The 12,520-nt window shown below is 44.6% G+C and overlaps 1 protein-coding gene across 1 annotated transcript; it reads left to right on the forward strand.

Moving 5' to 3' along the window:
- Nucleotides 1-1,939: 1,939 nt before the first annotated feature.
- On the forward strand, nt 1,940-5,775 carry LOC126474777 (splicing factor 3A subunit 2-like). Its single transcript, XM_050102253.1, has 2 exons — nt 1,940-2,012; nt 5,144-5,775. The coding sequence occupies exons 1-2, from the start codon at nt 1,940-1,942 to the stop codon at nt 5,773-5,775; spliced, it is 705 nt and encodes a 234-aa protein (XP_049958210.1).
- Nucleotides 5,776-12,520: the final 6,745 nt, after the last annotated feature.

Genomic DNA, 12,520 nt, shown 5'->3' on the forward strand with positions numbered 1-12,520 from the left:
CAATTGATATCACAATATGTCATCAGTCATCCTTTCTCTTCCGTACATTAATTCTTTACTACACATTTCTTGTCGATTGCTCGTTGTGGGACATATTCATTCCTTACGCCATCTATCCATTATGATCTACTGTATATAATCATGCCACACAAAGCTGTTAAAAATATTTATTGCGATTTCAGTTTCGTCGTTTTGTCATTTTCAAAGATTCTGAAAGCGAACACAGTCACCAAACAAAATATACTAGAGTTCAGATAAAGTAACAGAATCTTCAACCTCAAAACATGGAGGTACTTGACTAGGATGTTTGTGACGCCTCCTGGCAAGATATTTACAAAATCGTTATAATATATAAAAAAATAATAAAAATAAACATTTATCTGTATTATTATTTGTTATATCCTAGCCAGTAATGCCACCCGAGCCCGCTGCCAAAAGGTTGGCAGCATCGAAGTCCGGACGCCGTCCGCATAAGCAGCGCCAGCGAGACAGGAAATCGCCGCAAGTCTGCGCGCGCCACCGCTGGCTTCTGGTTTCTTAAGCGCTGGAGTCGCGAGCGCTAGGACAGTTCTGTATTCGCCGCTCAGTTGTATACTCGCCACCGAATTGTGTTCTTGCTAGTCAGTTGTGTGTTCATCGCAGCAGAGTTGTTGTTTGTCGTCAGCCGACGTTGACCTAGCCGCTCCGACTCGAACTAGACAGATTTCTGTAGACACGGAGTTCACTACTGTGTTTCTGTATCTTCGTTAATAAAGATAAGTACCGACTTTTATTTAATCAGAGTGTTTGGGTTTTCATCTTTCTGTTCACTGTTCCAGCGGACCGGTCGGCCCGCTATTAAAAGTGTGGCGGTGACTTCGTAAGCCGTTTCTACAGCGAATGGTTTGTCGCTACGAACGCCGCCACAAAACTGGCGACGAGGGCTTCCGAACTCGTGTGCAGGGCTGGTTCAACTTGTTTCTGGTTATACTAATTATAGCGATAAAATTTTGGGGGCTGGTTTAATTTGTGTTCACTATGTCTGCCGAATTACAACAGTTGATCTTGTTACAGAGTCAGCAAATACAAAGTCTGGTGGAAGCAATCGCCAAACAAGCGGCTAATCCTCCAACACAAAAGGAACAAGCACAGGCAGCACCACCTTTCCGTGCTTTTGATGCATCAAGAGAAGAATGGCGAGAATATTTCGCGCAGTTGCAGGCGCACATGACAGTCTACAAAATCACGGGTACTGAGCGGCAGCTTTATTTGATTTCCACTGCAGGCGTGGACGTCTATCGACTACTTTGTAAGTTGTTCCCGGAATCCAAGCCAGAAGCTTTAGACTATGACGTTAACAAGCTTGCTGAGTATTTCGAGTCGCGAGTTCATGTGGCAGCAGCCAAATTCGAGTTCTTCAGATTAAAGAAACTGCCACATCAATCTAATAAACAGTGGTTAACAGATTTACGGGGCCTCACCCGTCAGTGCCGATTTAATTGTGTGTGTGGAGCTTCCTACAGTGATGTCATGTTACGAGACGCTATTACTCAAAACATTGCAGATTCTCGTATTCGTGCTGCTATCTTAAAGTTGCCTGACCCGTCATTAGAGACTGTGATGAACATCATTGAAGCCCAAGATACTTTTGACTATGCTGAGTGTGAGTTAGATCAGCCATGTATTTCTCAAATTGCCTGTGCTAAGCAAGTTATGTCACGCCCGCGGCCCCACCGGCAGAGGCAGACTGTAAACGCTAGCCGGCCGCGTCATGTTAAACACATTCGTCAGCCGCGTGTGCAAAATGATAGAGTTAAAGTCTTGCCCTAAGTGTGTTCTTGCTCATCCTCGTGAACGTTGCCCGTTAAGAAACGCGGTTTGTCACTTTTGTCAAAGGAAAGGACACATCCAGACTGTTTGTTTGCGTAAATGCAAGAACAATTCTAGTGCTGCCCAGCCCATGGATATTCATGTTCTTCAAAGCCAGCCCGCCCAGAAGGTCGCGTTTAAAGACTCTTCCACGGTTCGTGTGGGTAATAAACTTGTTCGCAATAAGCCACCCACCCAGACCTCTGATATGCGATCCAAGCGTAATTCAAACGCTGTAATACGTAATGTACAGACTGCAAGTGAAGCGGGAGTTGTTGTTCCACCCGCCCAACCCACGAGTTGTCGTAAGCAGCGAACACGCGCTAAACGCGCTGATTTTGTGTCTTCCGCCTCCACTGCACCGATCCAGAGACAGTGTAATAAACTATTCGTGCAGCTACGCATCCAGGATAAGACCTTCAATTTTCAACTAGACACTGGTGCGTCTGTGACTCTCATAAATAGTGCTACGTATGCGGCTATCGGCCGCCCTAAATTTTCAGCGGCAAAACATTCTTTGGCTACTTATAGTGGAGAACAAATTCCTGTGTTAGGTGTATGTAGCGTGCCAGCCACATTCCGTGGCAATACAAAAACAGTTTCATTCACAGTGCTCCGCGCTACAGACAATGTAAACATTTTCGGATTAGACTGTCTTGACTTGTTTGGCCTGTCTATCCAAGACAATGTGTTGCAAATTAATTCTGTTGTTGTTCCTCAAGACAGCATAACCGATTTGTGTAAACAATACAGTGACATATTTAAAGACGAACTAGGTTGTGCTGCGAACTTTGCCGCTCATATTACGTTAAAAGATAATGTTCAGCCTCGATTTTTTCGTGCTCGTCCAGTGCCTCACGCCCTCCGGGCACCTGTAGCAGATGAACTTCGTCGTTGGCAAAACAACGGTGTTATTCAACCCGTTTCAGCGAGCCAGTGGGCTTCTCCCTTAGTTATTATAAAGAAACCGTCTGGCAAGTTACGTTTGTGTGCTGATTTTAAGTCGACAGTTAATCCTCAGACTGTCATTGATTCTTTTCCTTTGCCTAGACCGGACGAGCTGATGGATAAGTTAGGGGACGCTCGTTTCTTTTCCAAAATTGATCTCCGTGAAGCATATTTGCAATTGCCCCTCGACGAGCAATCACAACAGTATTTTGTCATAAACACGTCGTTGGGGTTGTTCCGTTTTCTGCGTTTGCCTTTTGGTTGTGCGTCAGCTCCAGCTGTTTTTCAGCGTTTTTTGTCACAACTTCTGGCTAATGTGCCATCGTGTTGCAACTATTTAGACGATATTGTTGTGTCCGGTCGGACGCCTGCTGAACATTTCCGTAATTTGGAGTGTTTGTTTACAGTGTTGTCTCAGGCAGGCCTACGTTGCAACATCGATAAATGTTCATTTTTCCTTACGGAGTTGGAGTATCTGGGACATGTTATTAATGCTCAAGGCATTCATCCCTCCCAGTCACATTTAGCAGCTATTCGTGATTTGCCCGCCCCTCGCAATCTGCAGGAATTGCAAGCAGTTCTTGGCAAATTGACATATTATATTATGTTTATACCTAATGCATCACAGATTGCTGCACCGTTGCATCGTCTCCGCCGCAAGAATGTTCCGTTTGTGTGGTCAGCTGATTGCCAATCAGCCTTTCAGCAGCTTAAAGAGGCTTTATTGAATGATCGTTGTCTGGTCCATTACGACCCTAACAAGCCTCTGGTGTTAGCTTGTGATGCCTCTTCTTTCGGCCTCGGTGCTGTGTTGTCTCACCGAATCGGTAACACCGAACGTCCTATTGCGTTCGCATCTAAATTGCTAAACAAAGCTCAGTGTAATTATAGCCAATTGGACAAGGAAGCGTTGGCTATTGTGTTCGGTGTCACAAAATTCCATCACTACCTCTATGGTAGACCATTCTATTTAGTAACAGATCACAAGCCCCTGACGTCACTGTTTCATCCGTCTAAACCAGTTCCTCAGCGGACAGCTCCGAGACTACAACGTTGGGCTCTTTTGTTATCACAATACCAGTATGAGATACTGTAGCGCCCTACAGCTCAGCATGCAAACGCTGACGCGCTTCTGACGCGCTTTCTAGATTGCCGATTGCTGCGGATGATGTCTTCGATTCCTCTGACGACTCTTGCCATCAGATTGACGCCGATGAGCATCAATCCCTCCGTGATTTTCCGATTGATTATCGTCAGGTGGCACGTGAGACAGCTACGGATCCTCATCTGAGTTTACTATTACGTTTTGTTCAACGTGGTTGGCCGTCCAAGGCAAAGGACATATCGGATCCTGTGGTTCGTCGCTATTATCCGCAACGTCATCTGTTGTCTGTTTCGCACGGAGTTTTGCTGTTACGCACCGAGAATGACCAGCTTCGTGTAGTGGTTCCCCAAGTGCTCCAATCCAAGGTCCTCGACTTGTTGCATCAAGGTCATTGGGGAGTGGTCCGCACCAAGCAGCTTGCCCGCCGTCATTGTACATGGATCGACATTGATAAGCAGATTACGCAGATGTCTACAGATTGTTCGGCGTGTGCCGAACACCAAGCTGCTCCGCCTCAACGCTATTTTGAGTGGGCACGCCCTGCCGGTCCCTGGCAGCGAGTACATATTGATTTCGCTGGTCCATATTGGCATTCTCGTTGGCTCATCGTGATAGATGCATTTAGTAATTTTCCGTTTGTTGTGCCCATGCAGTCTACAACGTCTGCACAAACTATACAGGCGTTGACTTCAATTTTTTGTATTGAGGGTCTTCCAGAAGTTTTAGTGTCTGACAATGGTCCACAATTTACCTCTGCTGAATTTGAAAGTTTTTGTTCTGCCAATGGCATTCGCCATGTTCTTACTCCGCCGTTCCACCCTCAATCGAATGGTGCAGCGGAACGTTTTGTACGCACATTCAAGGATCATATGGACCGCCTTCGTGCTACGCACTCTCGTCAGCAGGCCCTCATTACGTTCCTGTCGTCGTACCGGACCACGCCACGCGACGGCCCTTCGCCTGCGGAGCTTCTCCACGGCCGTCGTCATCGCACCCTACTACGGTTGTTGCACCCCCCGGATCGACCCGCCGCTTCTGAGCATCGCACGCGTTTTCAGCGCAACGACGCCGTTTTTTTCAGAGTTTATCACGGTCGCCGTCGTTGGGAACGTGGTACCGTGATAAGTGTCCAGGGTCGCGGTTTTTATACTGTTCAAGGTGCTACTGGGGTGCACAGGAGGCATCAGAACCAGTTGCGCCGCGCTGGCCGCCCGGATTCTGCCGCTCGTTCTTTGTCCACAGATTTGGTCCGCGGCGGGTTCCAGCCGCGCCTTCCGACTTCGCTGCCGCCCCCAGGGCAGCAGCAGCAGCCGTCGCCGCTACCACGCCGACAGCCCGTCCCGTTGATGCCTCCCGCGCAGCTTCATCCGGGAGCGCCCGAGGTGGTCGCTCCGGCGCCTGCGGTCCCTCTTCAGTCGCCACCGCCTTCGGAGCTGATGGACGTCGACCCCTCAGCCGGGCCGCCTTCCCAAGCGGTGGCTGTGCAGCCTGTCCTGCAGCCGCTTTCCTTGGGCACCCCCAAGGAGTCTGACACCGCAGCGCCTTGTCCGGCGCCCACTCAGCAGCCGTCGACGCAGCGTCAGGAGACGCTGCCTCTCTTCGTGGGTCCCGACGCCCCGTCGCGTCCAGTACCAGAAGCTGCGCCCGTGGTCACAGGCGTGCACGCTGACCTCGGTTTTCAGTCGGTGTTTCCCGAGGCCCCGCGCAGCCCATGCTGGGGTGCGGACCGGGGACTGCCACAGACAAGTCTCCGCCCCGGTCTCTTCTGCTACGCCTGCGGCCAGACCCCTCCCCCGCCGTCGACGCTCGCCACGTCATTATTCAACGACGGTGCGGCGATTTGGGGGGGAGGAGTGTTATATCCTAGCCAGTAATGCCACCCGAGCCCGCTGCCAAAAGGTTGGCAGCATCAAAGTCCGGACGCCGTCCGCATAAGCAGCGCCAGCGAGACAGGAAATCGCCGCAAGTCTGCGCGCGCCACCGTTGGCTTCTGGTTTCTTAAGCGCTGGAGTCGCGAGCGCTAGGACAGTTCTGTATTCGCCGCTCAGTTGTATACTCGCCACCGAATTGTGTACTTGCTAGTCAGTTGTGTGTTCATCACAGCAGAGTTGTTGTTTGTCGTCAGACGACGTTGACCTAGCCGCTCCGACTCGAACTAGACAGATTTCTGTAGACACGGAGTTCACTACTGTGTTTCTGTATCTTCGTTAATAAAGATAAGTACCGACTTTTATTTAATCAGAGTGTTTGGGTTTTCATCTTTCTGTTCACTGTTCCAGCGGACCGGTCGGCCCGCTATTAAAAGTGTGGCGGTGACTTCGTAAGCCGTTTCTACAGCGAATGGTTTGTCGCTACGAACGCCGCCACAAAATTATTATTATCATTACTATTATTATTTCATTACTGTATGAATGGTTATAGATTATATATCAAAGGAAATAACAGTTTTTCATTTTTATGTTTTTGCAATATTTATATATCTACATTTCACAAATAACGTCTGTGGTCGGCGAATGTATGTATCAAAGCAGATAATGAAAAATAATTACAAAGATGCTTATTAAATTCTCTATAAATAGTGGAGGTTAAAACATTACTCTCTCTGTCTTCTTGTAGCCGTTAAAGTTGTAAGAGCCTGTGACGCTCGCCTGAATGCTTAGATAGCCTTCGTTTCTTTTGATCGAGAAAGACACAATTGGAGTTTGATATTTGTAAAAGGGGTGTACTTTCAATTTATATTAATTTTATGAAGATAGAAATTGTTAAAATTATTACCTGTAATAATTTATTGCTAACTTGCCCAAGATTTCATCCCACATTCTTAGCAGTTTTCAGCATATTAGGAATTTTTCATGACGCAGAGCCGTGCAGCGATCGCGAGCCGCCTCCGCGGCAAATTCAAATTAGACTGAATGAAAGCAGTTTTCCCGCAATATAGCGGGCAGGTAAACGGTACATTAAAATTCTCTTTCAGCTTCCTGGAGACTTCAGAGGGAAATTGTGGATTTTATTATGTCATTTTCAGGTGGACATGGGCAGCTGCTGTTATGTTATCAGTTACGTAAATAATTCATGAGCGATAAAATTTTACTTGTGGGTGACCAAAGACTGCTGTACAAAACCTGTTCTGGCTACTAACATAATAATCAAATTTCATTTTTTTTTTTAGTTCCATGCTCTCATGTTAGTCGGGGCAGTTAACAGTGTTCATATATTTTTTAAAAAATCCACTCCAGCTTTTGCGTTTAGTGAACATAACATACTGTAACTTCCGTACAGGTAATAAGAGTAATTTTCTGTGCATTCAAGAGATGAAAGTAGCGAAGGGCATTTTTTTATTCCATAATTAGTTACAGTAATGATACCATGTTCCATATCTAACAAGCCAGGTAAGTGATATATAAAAATAGTTTGCAAATTAAAGATCGTACGTCCACAGCAGGAAATCTTTCAGTGTTGTGCGTATCCCCACATTATAGGTCAAAGTGCATAAAGTTAAAATATTTTCAACTGCAGAAACTAATAGTGAAAATCATATTTTATCTGTCGTGCTCGAAACAATAAGCAATATAAATTTAATTAAAATATTATGCCATATAAACTACATATAAAGTAAAAAGGGTGCGCAGTGGGGATTACACGACATGTTACAGGCCACTCTGTAACGGTAAGTGGTGACATGCTGGTATACTGTTTCCAGAACTCCGAATCTGATTTCTTAAAACTGTTATTTCACCCCCTCGTCCCAGATGGGCGTGATGGCTGACGGCGGAACAATACTCCGCTCTTCCGCCAACAGTTCAAAATATACTAAGATGGGAAAATTTTTTTTAAACGGATATATACCGTACATATATTGACGCTTTTCATTGTTGACATTTAAAATAACGTACAGCAAAAAGATGTAGGGCATTTAGAAACAATGACCTGGTAGAAAAATGAATGATGGATGACCTGCTTCGACGGGGAGTAATTGGTAGAGCGAAGGTGGATTGGCTCTTTTGGATAGTTATAGTGCGTCGAGGATTACTTACTGGGTTCAGGCTGATTGGGCTGTGGGGATAGATATAACGTGGAGGGACGGTTGGGAGGAAAAACATGGGGATTCAGGATACAGGAAGCTAGGATGTGGGCCAGGCCAAGATCAAGAGGAGGAAAGGGGGTGGGGGAAGAAAGCGATATGTCTGATAGGAGGAATAGATATCAGGGCACTATGACATATGATTGAGGACTAGCAGGGACCGGGAGGCGTTAGACTAGGATGTCGAGGTGCCCAAACATTAGAGTGGACCTGGTTGTGCGAAGAGACGGTTTGAGTGTTTAGGGGGAATACCGACAGGCCTGCGAGGGAGACATGGTGATGGGTGTGTGATCTTTGGAAGGAGTGAATATTTGTAAAACGATGTCTACGAATCTGATTAAGTCTTCAGCAGTGGGAACTGGGCAGAGGGAATTATTAGGATGGATGAGGTCATCAGTGGAACGAATGGGAACAGTTAATTCTGGCTTTATGGGTGAAAGCTGGGCTTTACATTTGGAGGAATTCGTAGGATGTGGAAGGTCGCAGATGTTGTAGACAGACGGGGGAGGGGGGGAGGGGAGGTACGATTGCGGCACTCTTTTAGAAAGCAATGAACTTTGCAGTGTGGATAGGCGGGTGGACTTTTACTATCAGCAGTGTGGTGCTCACCATACATTAGACAGTTATGGCAATGGTAGGACTGCGTTTTGGACTGGGATTCTGAGAGTTCAACTTTATAATGACGAGGGTAAATCAGGGCTCCATCTTAAAATAGGTGGTGTTGAGTTCTGCTGCGACGTCCTCATCAGTGACTCACGGTCGACTTTTGTGATCACAGCAGGAGCGTGGTGGACAGCGGATGGTAGCAGTGGTTTGGTCTGGGAGTTGTGGTGATGAGAGGAGCTAGGTGGGCATTGAGACCGAAGATACTATACGGGAGTTTATGGAGGAGGTCGGTGTGGAAGTTGGGATTAGGAGGTTCGATCAGGACCCAATCCTGTCTGAGGATGATTTGCTGTACGTCCGACTTTCCTATGTATTTTTCATTTTGAAAAGAGTTTGTTTATTGTAGTATAAATATTGTTATGTGAATTGTTTTGAATGCGTGTACATTAAAAGCCTGAAGCTTGAGGAAGTCTGCTCACAAGTGACCTGACATAACCTGTTTGTCGTAGCAGTTCACGACAAAATGGCTCAGCTACAGAGACAAAGGCAGTGGGCTGCTAACGAACAACTTAAATCTCCTCCATCGCCTGTAAGTGTTAGATCAAATTATTGTTACGTCCACGTAAAAATTCTATACCTTACCATGCAGTTAATTTTATTAAACGTCGCCCCACTAACTACCGAATTTTTGTAATACTTTACGAGGAAATGGCAGGTATTAAAAAGTTTTTGTTGACGCATACTGAGGTTCGAAGATTTTATCACGGCAGAAGTGTTTTCGCACACTCTTTCTACGTTTCGAAGGGGTCGATGCTGTGGCTTCGTTCTCTGTATGACCTTGTGCAAATAATACCACATGGAGGACAAATATATTACATCGCATAGCTATCAGTAAATTTGATGCATTTGAAAATTTAATGTTAAACTTCTAAATTTGTGTTTTTATGTGTCTGGTTGGTATCAGGAAACTTAAATTGATAGAGAAACACGCAAATCTCAGTGCAGGGCAACAGAACTGTGCTAAAATTTAATTTTGAATGGAAATATGTGAAGCTCACAGTGTGAAATCCAGACCAGTCGGTGTATTAAACAATCTGTGAGCGAGAAAATAATCCATTTTCAATTAGATTTATGTATTCCATCTGAATGCAACACAAAAATTACTCATATTGCAATGATGCCCCTGAAAATAGATAATCTTTATGTTTAGTCTATTAAACGATCATTGTGATAGAACTGAGCAAATGAACATCTAAGTTTAACGTATCCGACTTTCTGTTAAACTGCTCGAAAACTCACGAGATACCACTTTCCCGAAATCTTTTACTTATTTGAAACTTCTAAACTGATATGATATTATTTTCACCATACGCTCTGACAATCACTGTATATTACAGTGGAGATTAACTTTGATGGTAATGAAATTCGTTGGCCTACATGTGAGAATGGAATGCTCGTTTGTTCTGCAACCTGTTACTACTAATATGATGATGAAACTGTCAAAATCAAATCAAGATGGTATCTTACCACTTTTCATAAAAATGCTTCTGCTGCGCACAACTCGCGATGTGTAATGCGAGTATACAAACACATTCATAAAGGAAAACAATTAAAAATGAAGAACTAAACTTAACGACTGACAAATGAAAACAAAGACTCCAAGTATAACTATACTTTATTAAGCCATAACAACAATACGTCCTTTCATGAAGTTCTCACAAACAGACAAGTTAGCAAAATATTTCTTAATAATTTTCCTAAGCACAATTATTTTCTTGACACTTGTTCCAACTGTAAGACAAAACCATATGTTGAATTATAATATTTATACTGCAAACTTCAGCCATGCGCATTGTCCTACAATAAGAAACTACACAGTTACAAAGATGAAAAAACTGGGTTACCTTAACGGTTGACTTTGTAATTCCTTCATTAATATTTACTCAAAATCGTCAATATTCCTCAAAGCACATTATTATAAAATCCTTTTTAAATAATGCCGCCTCCAGTACATGGCAGGTCACCTTCCATCCTTTTCAAACTGGGTACATTGCCAGACTGTCTAAAACACACTACTTCCACTCTCCTCAAAAAAATTTACCTCTCTGACCAACATCTGTGCTCTCAGAAACAGACTTACGAAGAATATGGCTGTATCGATACTACAGAGGTTGAGTACATTTATCAAATCCACAACCACATTCATATTTATGGCCAAAACTTCTCGAAAACTTTGAGGACATTATCACTGATAAAATATTCACTTAGCATAGCTAATCAACCTAGCATTTACTTAGTAGTGCAGCACATCTGGAACGTGCTTCCCTTCTCTCAGTTATCGAGAGTTGTTTTAGATGACGTTCCTGTGGTACTAGAAATAATTCAAGCACACGCATTGACTTCATTTCCACTTTTTTCGGTGAAGACGTTTCGAATGCCTGCTTTCAGTAATATTGCTTTCTGCAAATGCTTGACAATATTGAGGCAAACCGTCTTCTTTAAATACTCACTCTTACCCAGTTATGATTGTTTAAAATATTTAACCAAGATATATATTTTATTTATAAATGCATCGTTTTTTATACGAGGGTGAGCCAAATGAAAACCTTAAGTTTCTAATAAAAAATCGAAATTTCGCGCCATTATCCTGTAAGTTGGTAAGCGTGCTACAAACAGCGTGCAGAATGGCCTGTAGGTGGCAGCACAGTGCAGATGCACACATACTCGCAGTACCAGTATAAGGATGGCTGCCCCACTTGCGACTTGCACCAGGGAACAACAGCGTTCTGTTATTCGGTTTTTGCGTAGTGAAGGTGTGAAACCTATTGAAATTCATCGACGAATGAAGGTTCAGTACGGGGTGATGCATGTCTGTCACAGCAGCAAGTCTACGAATGGAGTAGGAAGTTCGCAAATGGTGTGACTTCAGTGGAAGATGCTCCTCGTCCGGTCAGGCACATCAAATTGTGACAGCAGTTGAAGCCATAGTGAAGGAAAACCGCCGAGTGACACTGAATGACATGGCAGCATGCTTACAGATTAGTCATGGCTCGGTACACCACATTGTGCATGATGGGTGCCAAGGCAGCTGACTCCTGAAATGAGAGAACGACCTGTTGATGCTTGTGAAGAACTTCTTCGACGCTTTGAATGAGAAGATGATGGCTTCCTTGCAAGAATCGTTACTGGGGACGAAATCTGGATTCACTTCCACCAACAACTTCCTCATCCACCATACTCACCAGACCTTGCCCCAAGTGATTTCCATATGTTCGGACCACTCAAAGACGCAATGGGAGGAAAGAAGTTCCGTTCTGATGAAGAGGTACGCCACGCGGTGCATGAGTGGTTGCGCGGACTACAAAAAATTTTATTTTTTTTCTAAAGGAATTTATGCACTTTGTAAGTGCTGGAGGACTTGCATTGAGCGTGGGGGAGATTATGTTGAAAAGTGATACAGCTTTGTACCACTTCTGCACAATAAACAGTATTTAAAAAAATATTTAAGATTTTAATTTGACTCACCCTCGTATGTGGGACTGCTTACATTACTGTCCGCCGCATACTCAGCACAATGTTCCTGTAACTGGTACGCCCAAGGCACAAGCAACTGCAGCGTTGAATCACCGTCAGTTTCCTTTAATCTTGGTATCCATTTGAAATAATACGAGAAAATAAATTAATTTCCACTTGTTTTGGAACTGAGATAACCAGGTAGCTGACATGTTTCCGATTCCACGTAAAACTTCAGAAATTTGATCATGCTGCACAAACACGGATTTTAGCATGACACACAAAGTAATCCAGCGAGCCGTCCGTGGTGGTCGAGCGGTTCTAGGCGCTTCAGTCCGGAACCGCGCGACTGCTACGGTCGCAGGTTCGAATCCTGCCTCGGGTATGGATGAGTGTGATGCCGTTAGGTTAGTTAGGCT

Source organism: Schistocerca serialis, chromosome 4, assembly GCF_023864345.2.
Source record: "Schistocerca serialis cubense isolate TAMUIC-IGC-003099 chromosome 4, iqSchSeri2.2, whole genome shotgun sequence".
In the NCBI taxonomy this organism is placed as follows: Eukaryota; Metazoa; Arthropoda; class Insecta; order Orthoptera; family Acrididae; genus Schistocerca; species Schistocerca serialis.